The sequence below is a fragment of the Gadus macrocephalus genome, chromosome 22 (genome assembly GCF_031168955.1).
Source record: "Gadus macrocephalus chromosome 22, ASM3116895v1".
NCBI lineage: Eukaryota > Metazoa > Chordata > Actinopteri > Gadiformes > Gadidae > Gadus > Gadus macrocephalus.
In genome coordinates, this window is record NC_082403.1 from 10,491,757 (window position 1) to 10,516,891 (window position 25,135).

Genomic DNA, 25,135 nt, shown 5'->3' on the forward strand with positions numbered 1-25,135 from the left:
GTACAGACAGCCATATCAAAGAGTGAACTCTCCCATACACTTTGGCCATATTGCCGAGACGGTTTTGCTTGTTGGATAAAGTGCTTCGACAACAAGTAGGACAGTGATTCCCCCCAATATAAAAAACTCCTAAAATGTAGGCTAATTATAACCGAGAACAAAAAACCCTGCGTGCTGTAGTAGGCTAGTTAAATGATCTGCACTCATTCGTCGCACTCAAAACAAATAGACATTGGCGCACATGGCTAATTTACATACGTGCACAGGACTGGTTGGCTCCGCAAGGCAAATAATGGAACATATCCATCTATCTAGGCCTATCTGTCTATCAATCTATCAACGCGTGTCTAGTTTTAATGTGATGTATTGTGTGTATGTCCAGTCAGACTTGTTCTGTGTGGTCTTGTAGGCTACTGTCCTGTGTGGGCCGAACGGATTCCCGACGATTTGTGTCGTTTGGTATTAATAAAGACTTGACTAGGCTATATATCTATCTAGACTATTTAATTAACAATTATTCACCTCAGGCTTCGTGAATAGTGGGGAATAGAGGGATAAAAGACAAGAGATATATCCCTTGTCATTTATCCCTCGTCTTGTCGATTTGTTTGTTTATGCGACGATTTCAAAAACTTTTTTGGTTTTGTTTAAAGCATGCTACACGCGATTGGTTGGTTAGATTGGTGGCATGGAGAGCAAATGAAAATGATTCCCGCTTAAATACGAACGTTCTAGATGTATAAATACTCCCGCTTATCATCACTTGGTATCCAAACCACTATGGCGTTTCAATCTCTGAACTGAAAAAGGGTTGGGTCGTACAACACCGGGTGCCCAGTTACAGCCGTGATTAATACTTCAGCCGACATTTTGTTCAGTGAGTGAATAAAGGTAGGTAGGAACCAAAGTGCCTGCCGGTGTTCCCTGGGATCCACGCAAGCGAAGAGCGTCTACATTCCGATTGGCTGTCAGTGTTTGGCCGCTGAAGCGCGTCATAGTCATTTGCATAAAGTTAAAAAGTTTTCAACTTTTTTTGGACGCTCAGGTCGCTCAACTTTGGCCGCTGGTAGCTTTGGTCGCTTTGGTCGCTCTTGCCCATAGAAAGTGAATGACTTCCGGCGATTTGGTTGCTCAATTCACTTCTGGTGTGGACGTACAGTTATGGTAATCCTTTAATTTAGTGAATATTTAATGGTGCACATGAAACATAAGAGACTAACTTACATGTTCATAGGTTCGTCCTACTCTGAGGCTAAGGTTTTGTGCTTCCTTAAGACGCAAGGATTTCCGGGAAGACAGAAGAGACTGCACTTTATCCAACGAAGCCTTTGACCTGCCACAATAAAAATGGAGTCAACAAAACATCCCTTAAAAATGTAAAAAATCTGTGAGGTTTATGAAAATATTCTCATAAGTAACCAATACCTAAAAGAGCCAAAGTAGGGTGAAAGGACAGTAGGAAAGAGGCAAACCTACTGCTCCCTCACTCCTACCCTCCACCATCTCTCCTTATCTCCTCTCATAGGGTAAGGTTTACTCCTCCCTCCTATCCAACCCTCTCTCATGCCGTCCTCCCTCTCTCCTAACCTCCTTCTGTTTCCTGTTAGCAAATAGAAGGAACTAATCTCTTCCTATCCTGACCTTCTCTTCCCTAACCCATCAACCCTTGCAAATGCCCCATTCTACTAAATAGAATCAGCCCCAACAGCCAAAACAAAACAAAGTATCCTAACTACTACACTGTTTTATGACTTACCTCTTCACATCCGGCTTTGGCTTTATAGTCTGCCTCAGATCCTCAGCTGCCTTTTGACAGAAAAAAACAATAATTATCCCATTATTTCTCTCCACAGATATCAGCCCTAAATACAATACAAGGCATGGTAAAGGATGAAGACAGGAATTGCATTATCTTTGTAAACCTCATTGTAGAAAAAATTGAGAAGTAACAATTTCGCCCTACTTTTACACCTTTTTAAAATCCCATGCTTTATGTATGTGTGAAGTTACACTGTGATAGGAGGTAACACACAATATAGCTATATGTGTGAAGTGTGTGGGAGACAGAGAGAGGGAGACAGACCGAGAGGGAGAAGACCTAGGGGAAGAGAGAAAAGGAAGGACGGAGAGACAGAGAGAAGAGGGAGACAGAGGGAGATAGTCAGACACAGAAAGGGGGAGGGAGGCAGAAAAGAGAGAGTAGGGGGAGACAGACAAAGTGTGGTAGGATAAAGAGAGGGGGGGGGGGGGGGGAGAGAGAGACAAGTCGATCAATCTTGTGTTGGTTAGAGTTCCAGTCAACATGTCCACTTACTTGCAATAACATCAAGGACGACAAGAAGGCTTCCCTCTCCCCGATGTTCTTCAGGCGTTGGAGCTCATAAGCTGAGAGTCCACAACATGCATCCTGTTGACCTGCACAGAGCACTGCACAGCAGCTGGCTGCCGCCATTGAATTGTTAACTGGGTGAATGAGAGAAAGCCATTGTAAAGCACTTAGGTTTGGGTTGGGCTCGACGCTAAGCTTTTTTCCAAGTAGCACTTGTGCTACCATGCTGAAAAATGTAGTAGCACACAACATTTTTTAGCAGCACAATGAAAATTCAGCAATTTTGGTAAAGATGTCATTTTGAAACAAATAAAGTACTTTAGCCTAATCCTAACCCTGCTAATTTTTAATGTTATAACTGGCTCTTTGCCTTAACAAAAATCAGGAAAGACAAACAATGCAAATGTGTGTGAGAAAATAGAATATTTATGTCACGGAAGGACTGCATGTACTACAGTTTCTGTTGGAGTAGCACTGATGCGACTGAATGTAATTTGCTATTCGCACTGGAAATTATCAACTCGCAAATGCGAGCAAAACAGTCGCACTGTCGAGCCCTGTTGGGAGCACAAAAGCGCTATTGAAGTGCAGACCAATTACCACATGTGTGACAATGTGTGACATTGAATACACAAGTTACTAAACTTCAGATTCACACTTGCCTCAATGACGTCAAAGAGTGCTGGCCATTTATTGAAAAACTCTGGAATCTTTGGCTCCTGGAGAACCTCCTGTCTCCTGAGGGAGAATGTACGCTGCATCTTTTCCTTGATGAGGGCCTCATCCCTTTTCTTATTTTTTACCTGAAATGGAATGAAACGTCATTGTCATTATACAGTAAAGATACTTGTATAACGAGATATGATGAGAAACTCTCAGCAATGGTACACAATACAATTGGAAACAGAAATATTAACAATATGATTAGGGAGTAAGAATATTTTCCAAACTGAGTGTAATAGATAAAGAAAAATGAACTGTGCAAAGTAACCACAAAACAGCTTAAGTGTCCAGTGCTGTGCAAAATGAACTGTTGGGCTGCTTGAGCTGAGCTGGACAGGAAGTATAGTGCAAAAAACATGACGGGTGAAAAGCTCTTATACTGGCCATGCCGTGAACATGGTGTAATCATGGATAGGTAAGATATGTATTGCACATTATACCTCCATCAGTAGAGCCACCCTTTCCATCTCCAAACTGTGTTTTGTTTCACCACTAGGGATGTTCGGACAGAAATTTACATCTCCCTTCCTGGGCTTCTTGATGTTGGCTGCTGGAGACTGCTGGCCACTTCGCTTGTTTTTCAGAGAGTTGATGGCAACCTCGGGGGTGTCCAGCTCGGCTGAGGAGAAGAACAATGATATTTTTTCAGCACCTTTCACTGAATATCAAAAATTGCTTCACAATTTAAACACAATGGGCTCCATTTTAGTTTTGTCCTTAGCGCCATGTCTTTCATACATTTATGCTGGTGCAAAGTGGCACAAGACCTTAAATGCAAGACTTCTAATCTGTCGGACTGGCATTTACTATCTTGCTCCACCCTCTGCTGGCACAAATATAAAGCATAAGCCTTGGTACTTAGGACAGCAACAAAAAAAGAACCCATTAAATCAAACACAAACCTCAGCTTGGTGCGGAAGTTCATCATTTTTATCTTCAGGTAATGCTTCCAGCCACAGTATCCAGTTCGTGTTACTTTTTCCAGTAAACATGGTTGTGACTATCAGAGCCTTTGCCACTTCCTCCAATTGCTCATCCCTTGGGTAAGCTGTGTACTTTATTATTTCCTCAGCTAGGCCTTCAAGGATATCTGAGCGTACTTTTGGCGTAGGACACAGAACAGTTCCCTGTGCCTTGAACTCATCATTTCCTTTCTGGAGCATAATCTCAGCACAGGATGAGAAGCGGGGCACGACAAAGGGTCTAGGCCAGGGGCAGGACCGGGTCTCAGGCGATGACAAGACGATGGTATCATTGCTGGAGTGGGAGTCTGAATCACTTGGTTCTTGTGATGAAGAGCTGGCTTTGGAAGGAGTACCTGGGATTGTGCAGCAGGCATCTTCCGTGAGTGGAGCGGACCTGGTTGTCTCACAAAGCATGTACACCACTTTCAAAGTCCCTTTATCTTCAAGTTCTGATGTTGACAAGAGATTCATGAACTGATTATCCATGTCTTTGTACTGAAGTCTGAACTTCTCAGTCACTTCAAAGAAAGTCTTGATTTTAAGAGCCAAGTCCTCCACAGTTCTTGGTATTCCGGATTCAATGGAGTTTTCTTGCATCCTCTTCACCTCCTAAGAGGACTCTGAAGGTTACTCGTGCTGCCATCCTGCTTTGCTAATCTAAGGTGGATACAGAAATACAAAATAGACAGGTATTAGTCTTGTTATTCAAATATTCAATCACTCAGGCAGAATACATGGTCAGGACAGTCATTGCCAAGATGTGATGAGGCTAGGACAGCGAGGAGGGTAACAAAGGAAGCTAGTAAAGAGGAGACTAGGAGAGACTAGGAGAGTGAGAAGGTCAGTAGAGAGTGGAGACTAGGAGAGTGAGAAGGTCAGTAGAGAGTGGAGACTAGGAGAGTGAGAAGGTCAGTAGAGAGTGGAGACTAGGAGAGTGAGAAGGTCAGTAGAGAGCAGACATGAGTACAGAGAGGTACCCACAAAGTTTATGTGGTGGACTAAAACCAAATTTGTTACTGAAGATTTTTACATGGCACTGTAAATTATCAAAATCAAACCTGTAATGACGATGTGTCTCTTCAGGGTCACCATACGTCTGGATCCGACTGTGTAGGCCACAAGTGGACAGTAATCCGTCAGCTCCTCAAGCTGAACAAGGGCAACCTCTCTTCCTGGTGACAATGTCAACTGGAACGCCCCAAAATGGTGCTGATACCAAGCAAAGTATAAACGAATTATGAAGCTCAACTCATCTCTCACTATACATATTTGTATGATCTCTGCAAATTCAGGCATTCCAGCCGTTGACCCACATGCCAAAAACATCCCATTTCTGTAGTTGATCCCTTTAGTGGTGACATTCTTTGTGAGATTCACTTGACTGATGTCTGGATACTTCAGTCTGAGAGCCAATACAACCTCCTCATTCAAAACATCAACTGGGACTATGGAGACATTTGTAACTTCCACATTTGATGCACTGAGACTGGATGAATGCAAGTGATAACTGATCAATTGCTGGTGTTTGCTTGCCAGAGTAAGTGCAATATTCCTGAAATTATTTGTGTGTCGAGCTACTTGTTTAAAAAAAACGGTGTTTGGCCTCAAACCTTATAGTCCATACACCCACAAGAGGCCCAAAGCACCTGATCAAGTGTGAGTAATGCTCGATATAATGGTGTTTAGGTTTCAGCGTCACACCTGGGATAAGCTCAAGCAACCTGTGTCTGTGCTCAGACACTTTGACATCAAGGTACGCAATGGTCTCGTGCGTGTGAACAGGTGCCACAACCAACTCTACGATTTCCTTCAGGTCTAGTATCACTTGCCAAGCCAGCTCACCCTCTGGTATAAGGTCCCCTATGAGAAATGGAAGGAAACGTATTAGGCACCAATTTTCATGGGAGTTGCCACCTATCGTTTTCCTACTGGAATAGGCAAGTGGTATGATGTGAGGCCGATTTTTTTTGTCACTCCACTTATAAGGAAATTTGAGTATACGCGTGTTAAGAGAATCCAAACTGAAGAACTTCTTCGAGATCAGAATGCTCAAACACAGTGCTAGTTCAAATGGGACAATGCCCTCAAACAAATCGTGTACTATATCTGGGGGGTAGCCTGTGCTGACGTGAAAATGTTGAAGATGTTTAGTTAAAGGGCAAGCTCTCTTCACTCCAAAGCAATTCGTTTGAGTATCCTGTGCAATCTTCAGATGTGCTTCATGTATTTCTTTGGTTCGTAGACAAAAAGCACCTGAATGAACATCCTTTGACCAAAATCGGCAAATATATTGCCCAGAAAAGCTCTCAATGAAACCAGCCAAACCGTGGGCGCCCTAATTATCAGCAATTACACTATGCACTGTTCCTTTGACAAAAGCTCCAAGCTTTGGAATGAACACACCATGCTCTTCTAGTGTAACAAGATCATGTAAAAGTGGCTCCAAAATTTTTCCATATCCATATGCCTTTACATCGTCACTCTTACACAAAACTGCCAAATAAATTGAGGTGAGTGCTGAGTGAGAGCCTGGTGCCAAGTTATTCAGAATCCAATATACACTACACAACATGTGCTTCTTCCGTGACGTGCCCAAAGGATTACACAATTCAAAGTCATCAATGTATAAGCAGTGTTTCCCCCACGTTCACTCAGCAGCGGTGCGCTGCTGAGTGAACGTGAATTTTCTCCGCCGCTGCAATAAAAATCCTTCTCCTAATTTTTTTTATGCGTAGCTCCTTTTAGAAAATGTACAGCGCGTAACGTCAATTGCGCAGCACGCGGCACATCGTCACGTAACCAACATCAAAGAAGAAAAATACACAGCGAGTGTGGCAGTTGTTTGCAGTAGGCTACCCTACACGGTTGCAAAGTTACATTGATTCTAGCAGTAGCGAGTGAAGCGGAAGATCGAAGAAAGAAGGAAAGAGAGACAGACAGAGACAGACAGACAGACAGACAGACAGACAGACAGACAGACAGACAGACAGACAGACAGACAGACAGACAGACAGACAGACAGACAGACAGACAGACAGACAGACAGACAGACAGAGTAAGTTGCTAAAATGTGTCGCTACATGACCACCAGTGTTAAAAACCCTCTGAGCCCAATAATTTTATTGTATCTATAAACCGCAACCTCCGTGCCGTTTTTCCTCTAGTATTGTGTGTGTGTGTGTGTGTGTGTGTGTGTGTGTAGGCCTATGTGTGTGTGTGTGCGTGTTGTCGCTCTTTTTGGGATCACTCATAGCCTTTACAGGAGCTTATATCCAGTCAGGAATTTATAGCCTAGGTATTTTCGGGAACTTTGAAAAATGAATCCATACTGTTAGATCCGATGTTGTTCTTTATTGCCATATAAAATCCGTTTTCATCGCGTATTTTAGTTAGGGATTTATGCTAATCGCCGGTAAGCATGTGGTCATTAGCATAAATGCAGGGAAAAAACCTAAGGACTTCTTAAAAGATCATGAATAGTTTCTATTATGTATAACTTATATTTATTTTATAATTTTCTCATCACTTTTTGACTCCCAAGACTAAGAAGAAGTGTTTTAATAACAAACTTATTATCGCTCTCTTGTCCTCTTCCCCTGACTCTCACTGTCTCACAAAGGAGCTGAGCTCACCTGAGGTCTATTTGTAGTGCTAAGGCTCACACTGATTGGTATTCAATTAGCTTTATTTTTTATTTTTCATGTGTGTGAGTCTGTGTTCTTTTCAAATGTTAGTTAGGTTTATAATTTAAAAAGATGTGTTTTGCCCATTGTTGCAGGAGATTTCATTTATGAAATGCTTTGGGCATAGCAACCATGTTTAGTGTTTAAGCATTAGGCAAAAATCTGTAAATAAATTGTGCAAATTATATTTGCGTTGTGGCATTTTCTGTTTAAATATTACTATACAAAAATATAAAAATCTGTAAATGAAGACACAAAAGGCAAAGTTACAACACCAATAATCCCATCTACAGTAATACACAGGACGGTTTGAATAGGATTTAAGTGCATATTCTCCTCTCAAAGTGCACCAGATTCATGCATTCCAATGTAAAGGGTACAAAAAAAATTCGGCCGGGGGGGCATGCACCCGGACCCCCCTAGAGGGATCGGGGACCACACCACCGCTGCTGAAAAAAATCCTGCGGGAAACACTGATAAGGTTAAACAAAGTTTTAAATCATCACTTGAGAGGAACAGGTTTTCCTTGAAGTACACACCATCTCTTATGGAGCGATACTGCTGGTTTTCAGGCTGGTCAGTGTTACTGCTCTGTGTTCCGTGGGTATCAATAACTCTATTCAACACTTCAGTAGAATCAAGTATCTGCTGCAACGATCGCAGTAATGGGATATATTGAAAGGACCTGCAATTTTTTTGATCAAGAACAAACTCTACAGGCTCAACAACATTAAACACTTTTTTTAAGTATTCTTTTCTCTTATACGCTGTAGAAAGTGCACCACCTTTCCCCAGTACATTAACCAAAGGATTAGATTTACATAGTAAATCAGCTAATTCATTAACAACAACACCATCAACCTCAATGTCTTTGTTTTTGAAAAAATATGAGAGCCTGCTACTAGTTATCGGCACAGACACTGTACTCAGCAGGTAGTGTAGCTCTTCAACCAAGTCATCTACTGCTATAGATGGAACATGAAAAATGTTCTCTAATTTCAATAGAACAGAGGCAAGTTTTTTTTCTACTACTTCAGGAAGGTCCTCTGAATAATCAATATCACTATCTGCATCTGACTGACTATCATCTATGTTTGCAGAAGATGTGGGCCTATCATCAGGACTAGCAGACTGAACAGTGACCTTAACTACACCTGCCTTAAAATCTGATAGACTGTGGGGATTATGTTTACGATTTTTATGTGACTTAAAAGTACCATATACATGTGACTGAAATGCACATCCCTCAAACATACAAGTTACATTTTCATACTGTCTAAGATGTTGATAAGTATGACTAAAGTAATCTTTCTCAGTTGAAAGTTCTTCACACCCACACGTCTGACATTTGAATGTAGTTGACTGAGCAACTGCTGTTTCTAGCTTTCTGTGTTCTCGATATATGCGAGTCAAAAGTTTCTTCCAGGTTGTGAATGTGCAAGGACACTACATAAATACAGGGATATTTGCATGTGCGGGCATGGTGGAAATGTCTTAGTCTGAAGTGTTTTATTAACTCATACCTTGAAGATAATATACTGTCACACAATCTGCATGGCCACATAACACAGCACCTGTGAATGAATACAAAGAACAATAAGTCAGTTACAGCATGTTATTAACAACCAAAAAACAAGTTCCACATGGCTACAAAAACATCCGTTTTCAAAGTGCATGTATAATCTACAGCACTACTGAAAAACCCACACACCCAACCTTCTACAAGATCAGAAATTTTAGGCCATTTGTATTTTCTGTTATCAATGAATTTATCCTTTTGAATTTGAATTTTTTTAGCTTTGATATCTTAAACAATTTTGTGTGAAGGGGGGGAGCGAGGGAGGCGGCAGCGGCGGGGGTTTAGAGGGTCTAGACCAGACCGGATTGCTTCTGGGGTGAACGACATAATCGGTTAATATGTGCCCCGAAAGGAAAATGGCGGCGCTTCGCGGCTATTCGCTTCCACATCCGGTGTGTCCCTGCCATTTGAGATACCCGAAAAGTTTTGAATGAAATATATTTCAATTCGCCAATCATTGATCATTTTTCCTACTCCACATCGTGGATGAATAATACATCCATGCTCCGCATACAGCACGAAGTTTAGTGAATTGCTAGCTAACGTTAGCTAGCGAGTGCCAGCACATGAGGTAAATTAGTAGGCCTCAAGATAAAACTGCTTACAGTCATCACGAATTCCGCAGATTTGATCATCAGTGAATTGATATTAATGTAATACGATAAAAACTGCACGAATAATACACAGATTGATGTAAGAATACAAAGGATGACTCGGATTACTCACCATTACACCTGGGCTGGGAAGATGGCGTCCATTGGAAAACGAGGATGTCATTTCCTGTTCCGGTTCACTTACCGGTAGCCTTAATTGTATGCGCACCAATCCCATACATTTTAAGTAAAAGAATCGTGTTTGTTTCACAGCTTTGATTATTTAAATGTATAGATGTATATGCATAAATATAAACTCTACCATGATTCATTTCTGTGAGTGCACACACACACACACACACACACACACACACACACACACACACACACACACACACACACACACACACACACACACACACACACACACACACACACACACACACGCACACACACACACACGCACATGTACGAAGGCAACACAAGGTCAATCAAAGTAGCTGTGGGTAACAAATGGACACAAAGAATGAATAAATGAATGTATTTCATTACTTTTATTTTGATCATTGTCAACGCAGAATTCCAATATCAAAATGGAATGCACTATGCAAAGAGTAAGGCCATGCATTAAATGTTGATATTCAAATCCTGTTATTATGCCTTATCATACTCTAATTCAAGTGAATGATTTATTGATTACCTTCTTTATTTCTCTCAGACATACTCTAGGGTAGAAACACACACAAATATAGCGCATTAGTAACTGTTTTTATAGACCCGGATATGAAATATGATTTTTTTTTTTAAGCATTGCAGTGAACCTACCTGACAAGAGAAAATAAGGACAGACGGTCTGTCGGACAGACAGACAGTCAGTCAGTCAGACAGACCATCAGTCAGTCCGACAGACAGACCATCAGTCAGTCAGTCAGACAAAGACAGACAGACAGAGAGGAGTTCTTAAAAGAACTGTTGGTTTCGTAATGTGTGTGTTATGTGGTGCAATGTCGTGGTGCAATGTGCAGGCAAATCTGGAGGGGAAAAGCAAAATTTTAATCAGGTTTCAATGTTTCACGAAACATATCTTACCAATGTGGTTTGGAGAATATTACCATGATAAGCAAAATATTGGAGTTTATTTAATTGTCCTCATATGTGGACCCGATTATGTGTCCTCATATGCGGCCCGAGGGCATGGCGTTAAAAAAAGCTGAAAAACACTGCCTAAATGCTATTTTTCAAACGACCTCATGACATAAACATGAGGCCTATGCATGTTACTTCCATGAATATTTTAATGATCAACTTGTTGGTCTATCCATACATTAGTTTATAATGTACACGAACAGAGAGCGGCAACTAGGCAGAAAAGCGCTCAGTATCATGGACTCAGACGGAAATACGTTCTCCCGCTTTCTGCAGAAAGCGGGAGAACGTATTTCCGTCTGAGTCCATGATACCATAGACCTGCGCGGAATTTTCCTTAAATGTGGGCTGGCTTAAACGTTTAAGCCCGCCCACATCTGCGAGCTGCAGTCAGGGGTTACTCGTGGTGACAGGAGCGTTCTGTCATCTGATTGGTTGCAGGACACCCCCTCCTTTGTACCAAGCGCGCGAATGCGCCCACGTCGCTCCGCCAAGTAGCGAGTTTAGCTCCGGTTAGCTCGGGTCGCTCAACACGGCACTGCAAGACAGCCTGAGACAAAGCTTTCCGTCTTGAGACTGTCTGTATAACTTTCATCAGTGGACTTTTATCTGCTGAAGTTAGCTACAATGGCCGACAAGGAAGGTAACGTCTATGAAGCGTGCAACGGGTTTTTGTTACTAAAAATGGATACTTGCCGAAATATTCATGCTAACTGGCTAGCTCAATTAGCTAGTAGCAATTGGTACACACGCTAGCTAATCCAATTTCATGTTTAATATGCAAAATAGGCCTTGCTAGTATCGACGGTGATTATCTTCCGTAGACGTAACGATTCATGTCGAATGTTTTGCACAAATGCGGCAGATGCAGTCAACGTGCATCTTGCTTAAAGATATAAAAAGGCCAGATTAATGAAATGTGTAAATGTGTAGCGTTAAAGTGATTTGAATCGTCAATCGTTGTAGTTCCCAGTAAGAACGTGCTGGGTCCCAAACAATAAGGAAAACCTGCATTTATCCATTTGATTGACCGGCAGTAAGTTCCGGCTTTGTTGCGAGCAAAACCAATCAAAATGTTAAGTGTTGGTCATTTTTTACTCCTTTGTGCCGCAATCTCACTGTTATCTGTCAGTCCTGCACGTATAAAGCAGATCATCCCTTTTATATCTGAGCTGGCAGTGAACCCAACATTTTCTGAATCAGATTTCGAATCGAGATATATCTGAGGAATTAAAACAATAATTGGTTGTCTTCCAGAAATACTAGATTTGTAACATAGTTGTATTATGATTATGTGTCATGCGTTACTGGTTGAATTGTAAGAGTTCTCCCGTATTATTTGCAGGTGCGTTTGACGATGCGGTCGAGGAAAGGGTTATCAACGAGGAGTACAAGATCTGGAAGAAAAACACTCCCTTCCTTTATGACCTGGTGATGACCCACGCTCTGGAATGGCCCAGCCTCACCGCTCAGTGGCTTCCCGATGTCTCCAGGTAAGGACGCAAGCACGTTTATGTCCTATTAATATTAAACTACATACACAACCCAAAACATCCTCTCCCTTCTGCCCTACGTTTCTCCAAAATTGAGAAGTGTTCCATCCTTTACTCCCCTGTGTTTGACAAGCAAGCTCCCTTTATGAACCAGCTTTCTTCACAACTGGACAAATTATTTGTCGTTTTTTATTTGTTCATAGACCAGAGGGCAAGGATTACAGTGTCCACCGGCTGGTGTTGGGCACTCATACGTCAGACGAGCAGAACCATCTGGTCATCGCTAGCGTCCAATTGCCCAATGACGACGCCCAGTTTGATGCCTCACACTATGACAGCGAGAAAGGAGGTAAGTCATTTATTATATTTGATCACAGAAGTCATTGGATTTTCTTTGCAAATATCGTGAATGTGCTGATGTCGGCAGCAATCCCAGAGATTAAAATGTTGAATAAGTAACAATCATTAAAAGCTGCTATGTGCATTAGAGTAGAGCCCGACCGATATATCAGCCCATCACGATATATCCTATCGGTCATTTTGCCCCTCCCTTATACTGGCATCGGCCAGGAAATCCAGGATCGGTCCTGCTCTACAAATGAGTATGCTGGAATGAAATGCAATTGATGGTCACTATGCTGCAACCCATACAGTATAGAAGTCTACGATTAGCTCCCTTTTTTGCTTTCATGAATGTCTTAATCAACTGACTATTCATTAGGGGTGTAACGGTACACAAAAGTCACGGTTCGGTACGTACCTCGGTTTTTAAGTCACGGTACGGTACGATACGGTACGGTTAATAGTTAAGGGAAAAAAAAAAAAAAGCAGCACTGAAAACACCAATAAACTTTGTTATGGCATTTCCGTTTCTGAATTCCCAGTGAGCTGGGTTTGTACAGCTCGCTTTTTTTTTTTCACAGCAACGGTGATAGTAACACCTGGATGGCGCCTTTTCAAATGCGTGTGCATGTTAAAGTGCTGTAAGTAGACACAGGGAGCCCTATCCATAGCCGGACAGCCTGTCGGAGACCCTCTCCGTAGCTTACGTGCACATCCAATATTTTTAACTATGCGTCGAAACCATGGACCTATTGGTCGACGCAACGGAGACGGCAAGGGCCAATTGCATTGCGTATCCGACATCCCGACTGAGAGCTGCTGATCTTATATCTTATACACTGTATAAGATAGATCGGGCGGCCAATTGCATTGCGTATCCGACATCCCGACTGAGAGCTGCTGAAGGGATTACGGAGTCGGAGTAGCCGACTCGCCGAGCACAGCAGGACCGAGGAAAAAAAATAAAAATAATAGTTTCACTTCTGACACCAATGTAGTGACCTCGCCGGTGACATAATGATGTCGAGTCATTAGTAGTTGAAGGTAGTTTTAATGAACCAAAACCAGGTCACTGAAACCCGTAACGACATAACCAACGGCAGAAAACCGACCCAAAACAAACCCCGGTTACCCCGGCAACCCCCAACACGGTCTCACTCGCGTGCAGGCCCCCACCCTCCTGTTCTTCCAAAGCCCTCCCCCAGCTGACCTAATGATTCGCCCCCACGCTGATTGACAAGAAGAACATTACAATACATGCACATAGAACAACTGGCATAACGGACAACGAAATATAATGCAACACATAACACAAACTATTTAACTGTCCCAGGGTCGCTACATTACTTTGGCTAAACGGTCCGGGTGGAACTCCGACTTCAAGTTTTAAATTCCGTATTGCAAAACAAGCCTTTACATTCACCATATTAACGCTATGTACGCCACATTTACGAACCGCGGTACACCTCTGTAACCGCACTGTAGTGCCTGTACCGTGACGGTTCGGTACAAATACGTGTACCGTTACACCCCTACAATTCATATATTCTTCCTCTGCAGAGTTCGGTGGCTTTGGCTCAGTCAGTGGTAAGATTGAGATTGAGATCAAGATCAACCATGAGGGCGAGGTGAACCGGGCCCGCTACATGCCCCAGAATCCCTGCATCATCGCCACCAAGACCCCCACCTCAGACGTGCTGGTCTTCGACTACACAAAGCACCCCTCCAAACCTGGTACGGAGTTCATAAGCCCTGCGGGTTTATAGATGGCATGTATTTGTATTCTGCAGTTGCTGTAGAAGGTGCTGAATGCTGTGATTTATGAATGTAATTACATTTTCAGATTCAACAATGAATTAAGCTAATGCTAAGAATGTTACGTTATATCCTGGGAGATTAATGCACACTATTCTTTGAGGGGAAGCTGGGAACACTGGCTTTTTTTTTTAACTGAATCGTATATTGTTTTTAATGCTTTCTTAAAACAAGCCACTGATATGACAATGCAAGCATGTGTGGGTGTGCTCTGCAGACGCGTCAGGAGAGTGCCGTCCAGACCTGCGTCTCAGAGGCCATCAGAAGGAGGGTTATGGGCTCTCCTGGAACCCCAACCTGTCCGGCTGCCTGCTCAGTGCTTCAGATGATCACGTAAGACCTTCCGCCACACCTGTTTGGCTGCATCTCTGGCAACCAGGGCCAGGGAAATGATTGCCTACAAATAGAAAATCTCCATTTAGTATTTTTTTCTGAAACATGGCACAAAACTCTTAATTGTTGACACCTTTTCACTTTCAAACTAAGGTGGGTGTGTGTTTGGGAAGCTAGTTAAATGGGGGTGTAGTCTGCTGAGGAAAGTCAATATATCAAATGGATATTCTATGACTGTTTACACAGTTAATATCATTGGAATCCCTAGTAATGCATCAATAAAAGCCGTGCAGAACTAAATCAATTATCATACCTGTGAGGTTGCGGTTTGAAAGTTCTAACGGGTACAATCTGGGTTTCCATCGGCCCCCAGACGATCTGCCTTTGGGACATCAGCGCGGTGCCCAAAGAGGGCAAGGTGGTGGACGCCAAGACCATCTTCACGGGTCACACCGCAGTGGTGGAGGACGTCTCCTGGCACCTGCTGCATGAGTCTCTCTTTGGCTCCGTGGCCGACGACCAGAAGCTCATGATGTAAGCGTTAAATAATATAAAGGATGGTATGCCACTCAAGTGGCAATTACCATAATGGGGTGGTTTAGGTATGACTCAAGATATCAGGTGTGTTTCAACAATCTTTTTTTTTTTCTCTGTAGCTGGGACACGCGCTCCAACAACACCTCCAAGCCCAGCCACGCTGTGGACGCACACACAGCAGAGGTCAATTGCCTGTCCTTCAACCCATACAGCGAGTTCATCCTGGCCACCGGCTCAGCAGACAAGGTAATGCAACACCCATGTATATATATATATATATATACACATACACACTATACCTCCCCAGCTCTTTTCCCCTGTAAATGTTGCTGATGTGCTTGAAACGAGAGATGCTACCCCTTTTTTGTTTCTTTTATATCTCTGTGCATTACCGGTGGTGTTGTTGGACTGCGTGTGTAACCGCTCCTGTTCTCTGCAGACTGTGGCCCTCTGGGACCTGAGGAACCTGAAACTCAAACTGCACTCCTTTGAGTCACACAAAGATGAGATCTTCCAGGTGAGAGATTTCCCACACTATACATTATTGTATAATAAACATGTCAATATTGTTGATTTGCACCTTAAGAGGTGCAAAGAAAATATGTATGCTGCATTATTTATGTATGGCATTTTTTAATGCTATTGGAAAAAAATAGAATCAAGAATAAATCTTGGCATTTATGCTACTAAATACATATTTGTTTGACTTATGGCTTGGCTAATGCTTTTATCAGAACCCCCGCTAACCTTGTATACAAGTCATCATGTTCTATTGATACCTTGTCTATTGTAATTGGCAATCCAATGATTCTCATCCACAATGTTGCATGGTGTGTCTGCCTGTATCTGGCCCTGTTGCTATTTACATGGATCTGATTTGAGCTCTGCGATGGGCTGTTACAGGTCCAGTGGTCCCCCCACAACGAGACCATCCTGGCCTCCAGTGGAACCGACCGCCGGCTCAACGTCTGGGACCTCAGGTGACTGACTGCGAACCCCTCCCTTCACATCATTGTTAATCCTCTGCTGGTGTAATTGTGTTTTAAAGGATTATTACTATTATTTTTGCAGTAAAATCGGAGAGGAGCAGTCGCCAGAAGATGCAGAAGATGGACCCCCAGAGCTGCTGGTAAGTGTTTTCGACGATCATGTCAAACAAAAATGATAGACCCATATGTTTGACTGTATGATGATGAATAATTAAAGCTGCATTCAAATGTATATAATTCCCCTGCCTCTCATCCAGTTCATCCACGGAGGTCACACAGCCAAGATCTCTGACTTTTCCTGGAACCCCAATGAGCCATGGGTCATCTGCTCGGTGTCTGAAGACAACATCATGCAAGTCTGGCAAATGGTGAGCCAGATATATCTCTGCATGGTAGTCATGCATGCAGGAAAGGCCATGGATTTGGAGAATATACGCCACACAGATGCAGCTTTTGTATTTGAAGAATGGTGTTCAGTATATTTTCGAAGTAAATTGACAGAAATGCAACAGAATTTCAAAGCAAGGAGAAGGTCAGAGCTCGTGGCTTTGCATGGTAGCCACCTTATTTGAGAAAGACGTACATTTTGAACGAAGCTCAGAGGCAATGCAAGCTATCTCTTCAGCGTGAGGAAGGTGAGCGTTCAGAAAATGGTGAGTCTACTAATCCAGGTTGCATAATATCTGTTATGCAGTGAATGTGAAAAGATAGACTGTCTGGCAGGCATTTTAGCCAAGCACTGTAATGTAACTCTGCTAGAATAGCAAGACTAGATCAATGTAGAAATTAAGTTTTCTGTGTACTAAAACAATGGAGCAGCCGTAACTCTGACATTGTCCCCGCAGGCGGAGAACATCTACAACGACGAGGACCCCGAGAGCTCAGCGGACCCCGAACCCACCGCCTAACGAAACCCACCCCGCCTCATACCCTCTTCTTCCCCCGCAACATCACCTCAAACTGCTGAGAAGGTCACTGCAACGAGTCCCGCTCAACTACCTCCTCCATACTTTCTATTGGTGGAACAGATCATGTGTCTAGTCAATACTCATGAGGGCAGGAAATGAGCTGTCCTTTTTTTGCCCACTGGTCTGTTTTTAAAAATGCTGAAAAACTCTTGTCAGTTGACATTAATAATTTATTGCCTGAGGGATTTTCATTCATGCCTGATTTTTATATGCCGTTATGAAAGGATATATTTTTCTATTTAAATTGGCTCACCGTGCATTCTAATACTATGCCCTGGAATTGGTTAAATTTAAATTGTTTTGGTGTTCATGAGGAGAGGAAGTGGGAAAGGGTAGTCTTTATTCATTATCTAGTAAAAAAAAAAAAAGCATTGATAATTGTAGAGACTGTTGGAGAGAGCAACCGTGACTGGCAGATTTCTGTGCTCATGTTATAACTATAGAAAAGCAATCTGCAAATCGCAGATTGTAAGGGGTAAGAGCCTCGGTCTGCACTGGTTGTTCAGGTTTCTGTACCAGCATTCCCAGCAGTGTGGCAGCCTTGCTCCCTGTTATATACTCCCTTTTGAACAGATTGGCCCCTGAAGTGTCCATTTTAGTACATACTGTCTTGCATTGTCGTGTCTTTGTGAGTCTTTGTTGTATCTTAATTGTAGTTAAACTTTTTTATGTCTTAACATTTTGCAAATGTACAGTGAGTGAATTCTCAATAAAATGTTTTTCCATCAATCCTTGGGCTGGGAGTTAAGTTTCCTAATCAGAACACATTATGTGTGATTGCATCATTCTTCCATGTTTTCACGTTTTAATTCTCTTTAACCTTCAAAAGGCTCTATAAATAGGTTCTGGCAGACATTTGGGGGCATTAAGCAGTTGCCTATGTGCTCATTGCCCCTGTATTTTATCTGACCTTTTGTATTAATTTGAGCCTTGTGATGCTGTCCCATTAAGTCACAATCTATTTGTCAATATAAGTGTTTACAGGCCCATTGCCCTTTAAGCACCCCATCCTCTCCAGTCTACTCCTCAGGACCCAACTCATCCACACTAGAGTTACAATGAAAGCATACAACTCTTTATTCATTAAAAACACCCTTTCAAGTGACTGCTCTGTTAACTATATCCACTCTTTATGGCTTGATAAACCAGTGATCTACATACCAGATGTGTCGCATCTAGAAAGGGATCTGTAAGGTTGTTGATGGATTCAGTTTTATCACAAAATCATCTTAACTGGCAACCCTGGTGAAAGAAGGATATTATGGTCGAAGAAATCTTTTTGCAAATCTTGAATACAAATGTTCATGTTTTCTTCCTATCCTCCACAGCAGCTCTGTAACAGAAAATGTTTAATCAGGGATTACACAAAACCGCTCTTTAGGCAACTGTTGAATCTTGCATGATCAATCAGGTTCTTACCTGTAAAGCATAAGTTTATTGGCAAGGTTCTCTTTCATCTCCGCTGTTTCTTTGGTTTTTCTCTTCTGAATTGTAAGCTCTGTCTGTATCTCCCAGCTGCTGTCCTCAAGGCTCAATACAATGTCCTGTGCAAATAAAGGATGTTATAAGGATCACATAATGACAAAGACATGAAAGATTGCGGCAAATGTACCTTCATCTGGAACAGTTTTACTTGTCTACTCTGTCAGGGTTGTCACAATGCTAGGTAGGTCCCAGATAGTACCAAAAGTCTTTTGGGTGGGCATCATCTCCTAGCGAAAGGTCTTGCTTTCCTCGTTTGTTTATAGCCTATCCCCAACTTCAACATCTCCATCACCTTGTACTGCTTGATGTCCTCTTGCCTCTGCTTCTGCATCAGTTCCAACCTCTCCTCCAGACAGACCTTCTGCAACCCCAGTCTGTGGCCCTCTTCCACCAAGGGCCTCAGCTGGCCCCTGAGCTCCTGGACCTGCTCTCTGGCTTTACTGAGGGCACTGGCTGTTGTCTCCCTTCTCTTCAACAGTGCCTTCAGCATAGGCTCATACCTGACAATTGGAGAGCAGGAAGAACCCTTTTTCTAAGTGATACACTTCACTTCTGCTGACATCAGTTTTTTTCAATCTTTTTTGAACTAGTACTGGCACTTAGAACTATAGACAATAAGTAGTGTCTAAAGAATTTAACAATGACTCAATCTAACTTGTTTATTCAGTTTAAATCAAATGAAGTATGTTGGGTAACAGAATAAATCAAATCTTGAAAGAAAGTGGTAACTGCATTGAAAATGTTACATGGTGCAAGTTTAGAGAAAATGAGATAGTAGATAATAGCATGTTTGCACCTCTCCTCCAGGGCCTTCTGGCCTCCCTGCAGATACTGCTGGATGTCCCCACATGAGTGCCTCTTGCACTCAGTCAGCTCCTCCACGGTACTGGAGGTCTGTCTGCAGTTTTGTGCTTGCAGTGTGGCCTGTAGTGTGGAGAGCTTCTCTTGCTGAGCAGGGCGGAGCCGGCTGCACTCCTCAGTCAGCTGAACCACAAGGGACTGCAACGTTTCCTGGAACCAAGAGGCATGAAAAGAAATGTGGCTGCCTCGTTGCTTTTATGTTTTTTTCTCTTGTACATTCAACGGGTTCATTATTTTGGTGTTGAAGTTCATTTAGAACTATGCATTTTTTCGCAGTCTTATGACCTAAAAAGCAGCTGCTGAACACAAATTTAGAAGTACACAATTAACAGAGTATTTTAAGCCCTCATACCTCCTCGATCTTAAACCGCTCTACCCCGCGGTGCTGGTTGGTCAGGGCAGCCACACTGTGTGCACAGTTCCTAGCCTCCGTGAACAGCTTCCTCTTCAACCTCCAGGTCTCCTCCTGCAGCCCCTGTCTCTCCAGGTTCATCTTCCACACGCTCCTCTCTACCTCCGCCCGCTGCTCTCTCAGGGCCAGCGTATCCCTCTGGCTCTCTGCCCTTCTCTTCTGCTCTTCCTTCTTCAGCTCCTCCAGTAGCGCCGCTGCTTTCCTCTCAATGGTCTCCTCTGATTCGTCTCTCTCCTGGCGCTCCGTTGTGGTACCCTCTACGTCTCCCTGCTCCTCGCTCTTCCTCCTCAGTGCCAGCACCTCATCCAGCAGCGCCCCCCTCAGCCTCTCATGGCCTTCTACCTCCTCTATTAACTTCTCCATCTGACACCCTACGGTGGCCAGTTCCTCTGTGGAAGACCTCCGGCAAGTCAAGTCGATCCCTACCTCTAGTCCTTCTCCATCACACAAAAGCCCGACATCATCCCCTCCTGTGGGACTCCATTTGTCATCACGGTTGTTTTGTATGCAAGACTCATCGGAGTTGGGGGATCCATTTTGTGCTTCCATCGCCGTTGGAATCTTTGGACCTGAGCAACATAATCGATTTTCCTGAACTGAAGTCTCAGACATTACAGTACCCGAATGTTCCTGTCTTTGCACTGTGGTACTCTCCATCTCAACATGCCTGACTATGGGTTTGCCTGGTGTAACAGAACTGTATTGAACTTCTGTGATTCCTGGGTCGGCACTATGGCCACCCCATGACTTTAGTGTAGCCATCTCTGATGCAGCGGCCATTCTTTTTTCCACGGCCGCGTACTCGTCACACCTCGGAGAACTTATTTGTATGTATTCATGGTTTGTAGTCGAAGAGAAACACTCCTGTGATGCAAAGTCCATGCCAGACCCCTGGTCAATTCCCGAGTCTTCCATACAGTTATCCAGCATGGCCAGCATCCCCATCAGTTGACCCTGGTACTCTGTCATAGTGTCACTGAGTGCATTGCCCACCGCGGTCAGGGATCCATCTGCTGGTGAGAGGTCTGTCGCTGTTTCACAGCTGGCGTTCATGATGGAGGAGGCCTCATGACAGGCTTGTGTCAGCTGACCTGTGTCAGCTACCTCTACTCGCGTGTCAATGTAGGTAGTGCACGAGCTCATCTGTTGAGATGTGCTTGTGTCTCTGTATCTGTCTGAGGAGCAATCGCTCAACTCCTTCAATGGTACGTCTTTAAGACATGTGTCCGTGTAACTGGGGGAGAATTGGGAGCTCAGTGGTACACCAGCAAGATCCTCGCAACTCTTCAGCAATTCATCCATCTCCCATAGGTATGGATGTATTTGAACTGTCTGTGATAAATGTGTTTCCATGTGTCCCATTGTAGATTGGGCAAGATGGTCAAACCCCCTTCTTTCATCCACCCTTGCTCTCTCCTGTTGTTCGTCCTCCTCCTGGATGAAGAGAGACTCAAACCCTGTGCTTGTTGAACTATGCCCATCGTTCTCCATGTTGTTTACTCTGGAAAATATAGTAATCAAATCATCAAAGAGTTAGCCGAATAATATCTAGAGTCATAAATACTGCAGGCAATGAACTACTTTCTGTAGAATTCTTGAAAATACAAATCTTTTTCATTTTCCATGAAAGCTTTTTCGGTGAAAAAAGCTCTTCCCCCCTAAAGAGTAGTATTGAGTTTGACCATTGACCTGGCATACATTTAACAAAATAGATGAGCCGTTGTTATGAAGCGAATGCAGGGGTTAGGTTTCGGCTCCACAAGGGCCCTTTATGTAAGCTATTGAGATGTTGTTAGCAAATGGGGGTATGTGGAGCAGGGCAATAGCAAGAATGCTACCCGTTGACAGCTGCACTGGCCTGGAACAGAGGGACAGCTGGGATGTGGTCTCTGGCAAACTCCCACAAACACACTCACGACACCTTCCCATATGTGCCCATACAGAACATCCAATAATCTATGGCATTCAAGTACTTTCACGCTGCTAATTTAAACATGCCTGCACTAGCAATGGTAATGCAACAAGTATCAACATGCACGGTGGCCTTGCCTCTTGTAAACTTAGATGAGTTGAATTGTAATTTTAACATTATTGCAAAACGGATCATTACATGTCCCAATGTTTTAATTTGATCTCTTTGGGAAGCATCGTCTCCTCCCTTTGAGCTTCTACCAAGACTTGACTCAATTTATCACACAGTTAATTGATCATGTTAGCCCAAAAGTGTCATAGCACATAATTATGTAATGCAGAAATAGCAACTGTTGGTGTTGCTGTCTCCAAGCAAAATCTAGACAAAAATATATATTTGCCCGCTAGCTTACCTGAAAACTTTGAAATAATTTTTACAGACACCATAGCTTTGAACTTTCTTGAGCTATGCAAGACAAAGCAGACCCCTCAGAGTAGAGCAGACACACCAGCTGTCTGAATGAAATTCTGGCATGGGAACGAGACAGAAACCTACGACATGGACTATTCAAAAGAGCTTCACTGGCATTCTTTTGATTAGAACTTCAATGGGCTTGTTTCCAAATTGTATACTCAAAGATATCCGTAAATGCAGATATTGCATTTTTCCTGTTCTAATTTAAGCAGACAGGATATTGGATAATTTGCATCAGAAATTATTTAATATTTGTCTCACTAACTTTAAGTGGCCTAACCCTTTTGTTATTTTGGGTGAACATCAAACAAAGTGAACTTACCCTTTTTCTAGTTTTCCTCCTCTTCTGTCATTTGATGCCCAAAATAGGGGTAAATCATAGGCCAGTGTCCGAACCTCAAAGACGGTCACAAAGAATCGACGAGTAGTTGAGAGAAGTGGGGTACACAGAGCGAGCTTAGATGTCGTCTCACTCTCACTCTAAACAGCCAGTGTGTAGCTAAGTGTGGCCATGGCTACACAGAATCTGTTTGGGTTTATTAATAAATACTGGGAGCAGAAGGAAAGAGGAGCCTGCCTGGTGTTGTATACCCAGGGGACGGGGGCCTACCAAGTGGCCTGGAGGACCACCAAGCCACCTGGCCCTTGGTCCTCATGAACCATGTTTCCTTTGTGTGTAGCGCTCGTATGCGTGAGAATTAGGACGATAGCCACTTGTTCCCAATGCCAAGATGGGTACATTTTGGTGTCTTTAAGGAAACATGCAACCACCAATCATTCTTCATTTGAAGTGGCCTTTACGGCTCCTGTAGGGGCTGTCGTGTCTCGTTTGTTCAAGTTGAGGCAGAACACGGCTGTTGGATTGTGCCCGTGTCTCCGCATTATCAAGCCCTCTTTAAATAGAATCATAAAGCCACCACACTGGAGGATTGGTTTTCCTCTTGGACTTCTGACCCCAACATAACGTCACATGTGGTCTACTTCTCTGTGTGTGTGTGCGTGTGTGCGTGCGTGCGTGCGTGCGTGCGTGCGTGCGTGCGTGCGTGCGTGCGTGCGTGCGTGCGTGCGTGCGTGCGTGCGTGCGTGCGTGCGTGCGTGTGTGTGTGTGGGGGTGGGTGGGTGGGTGGGTGGGTAGGGAAGGATAGCTAATGGAGAAAAACAAAGACATCTTTGCAGTATAAGACTGTGGAGAACAGGTGAAAATGGTGAGTGAAATTGAAAAGTTAACATGGCAATTCAGAATCCCGGCTACCTCCTTCTTGTATAATCAGCTTCCACTAGATGGCGTCATAGACTTAGTAAAGGCCCTCAGACTCAGAGAGTAGAAACAAACTAATGTTGACTATCAGTGTGCACACCAGTCTTTGCCCAGACTTTCTGTCTGCTTCTCTGTCCAAACAGTGATTCAGATGACAAAACTAGTCATTATGCATAAACCGGTAGAAATACATATCATCTTCCAGAATGGCACTGATGCAGAATCTCAAAATAGGACTGGCTCTATTTTAGTTTAACAGTCTGTGAACCTGTTTTCTTCCTTGCTGTTTTATTTCTGCTGCTCTGTGGCCAATTAGATACACAGTGAACGCTTTTCTCTATGTGTCACTCTCCTGGCCTCTCCACATTGTGTGCTGTGCGTGCTCTTACATTTGTGAAGAAAGGTAGAGGGACGGCGATGGGAAGAAGGGGAATTACAAAGTTCAACCACAGCTCCTCCTACACTACATAAAACCCAACTTCACTCAATCTTAGTAATATCCCATGCTTTGTGTTATAGTTCACACCCTCTATAAAAAAGTGAGCTCATTGATTCGGTCATTTGGATGTTACCACAAAAGGGATTTTAGGGATTCTCTTTGTCCAGCGACAGAGGGAATTATTTATTAATTGGAGTCCATCCTTATCTCTTGCAGTGTGTCAGTTTCTGACCGAGCCAAGCCTTATGAGGGAGGCAATAATCACAAGTCAAGGGGTCTCCTGATTTAGCACCACGTTGACATCCATGCTTTGAGGTGGCCTGGCCATGACCCAAGCACACCCGCACAAGGTTTTGTAGTGCTCCAGTATCCATAGTGAAAGATTCCCTGTTCTTGGTTGGTTACATTTCAGAAACAGCTGTTCAACCTTTTACTTAACCCAATTTTCTTGTAGAAAATTGAAGGATCCTGTCTTATATCCCATGAAGAGGAGAAGAGAGTGAATATTCTACAATGGGGCCGAATATTTATCACTTTGGAACTAACTCCAGTAAAATTCTGTTCCTTAGAAATGTCAATGCACTACCAACACTTATAATTGTTTTTCCTCTATTACGTTCAACTTGACTGGGTAGCTGCACTTGTAGGAGGTTCAGTATTACATGTTATATTAAGTGTAGTTATTAAGTGAGGTGAGCATGCTCCTTGAGCATCATTTTCCCAGCAGATGATGTGGCGACCCACCGGTCACAGGCCTAACCTCTAGGCAACCACATCTGGTTTCAGAGCCTGACCACCT

The 25,135-nt window shown here is 43.2% G+C and overlaps 2 protein-coding genes and 2 long non-coding RNA genes across 5 annotated transcripts; 1 reads left to right on the plus strand and 3 right to left on the minus strand.

Moving 5' to 3' along the window:
- Window positions 1–1,170: 1,170 nt before the first annotated feature.
- Window positions 1,171–2,410, minus strand: LOC132451679 (uncharacterized). The gene is made up of 3 exons (XR_009524181.1): window positions 2,315–2,410; window positions 1,757–1,806; window positions 1,171–1,333 (listed from the first exon to the last, which is right to left on the minus strand). It is a non-coding gene; the product is annotated as an uncharacterized LOC132451679 (long non-coding RNA).
- Window positions 2,411–4,076: 1,666 nt separating this feature from the next.
- Window positions 4,077–10,154, minus strand: LOC132451607 (uncharacterized). Its single transcript, XR_009524143.1, has 3 exons — window positions 9,224–10,154; window positions 5,076–5,877; window positions 4,077–4,674 (listed from the first exon to the last, which is right to left on the minus strand). It is a non-coding gene; the product is annotated as an uncharacterized LOC132451607 (long non-coding RNA).
- A 1,325-nt stretch (window positions 10,155–11,479) lies between these two features.
- On the plus strand, window positions 11,480–18,224 carry rbbp4 (retinoblastoma binding protein 4). 2 transcript variants are annotated; one of them, XM_060043355.1, is made up of 12 exons: window positions 11,480–11,661; window positions 12,364–12,511; window positions 12,715–12,860; window positions 14,414–14,587; window positions 14,886–15,001; window positions 15,375–15,535; window positions 15,658–15,784; window positions 15,978–16,055; window positions 16,421–16,518; window positions 16,610–16,667; window positions 16,785–16,895; window positions 17,373–18,224. In XM_060043355.1, exons 1-12 carry the CDS (start codon window positions 11,646–11,648, stop codon window positions 17,433–17,435), a joined length of 1,296 nt encoding a protein of 431 aa, XP_059899338.1. In that variant the 5' UTR covers window positions 11,480–11,645; the 3' UTR covers window positions 17,436–18,224. The 2 variants fall into 2 exon arrangements, with proteins under 2 accessions (XP_059899338.1, XP_059899339.1); XM_060043356.1 differs by having other exon boundaries at window positions 11,484–11,661; window positions 16,442–16,518.
- A 324-nt stretch (window positions 18,225–18,548) lies between these two features.
- Window positions 18,549–23,213, minus strand: sync (syncoilin, intermediate filament protein). The gene is made up of 6 exons (XM_060043595.1): window positions 22,962–23,213; window positions 20,194–21,754; window positions 19,777–19,991; window positions 19,273–19,480; window positions 18,915–19,039; window positions 18,549–18,828 (listed from the first exon to the last, which is right to left on the minus strand). Exons 2-6 carry the CDS (start codon window positions 21,742–21,744, stop codon window positions 18,798–18,800), a joined length of 2,130 nt encoding a protein of 709 aa, XP_059899578.1. The 5' UTR covers window positions 21,745–21,754; window positions 22,962–23,213; the 3' UTR covers window positions 18,549–18,797.
- Window positions 23,214–25,135: the final 1,922 nt, after the last annotated feature.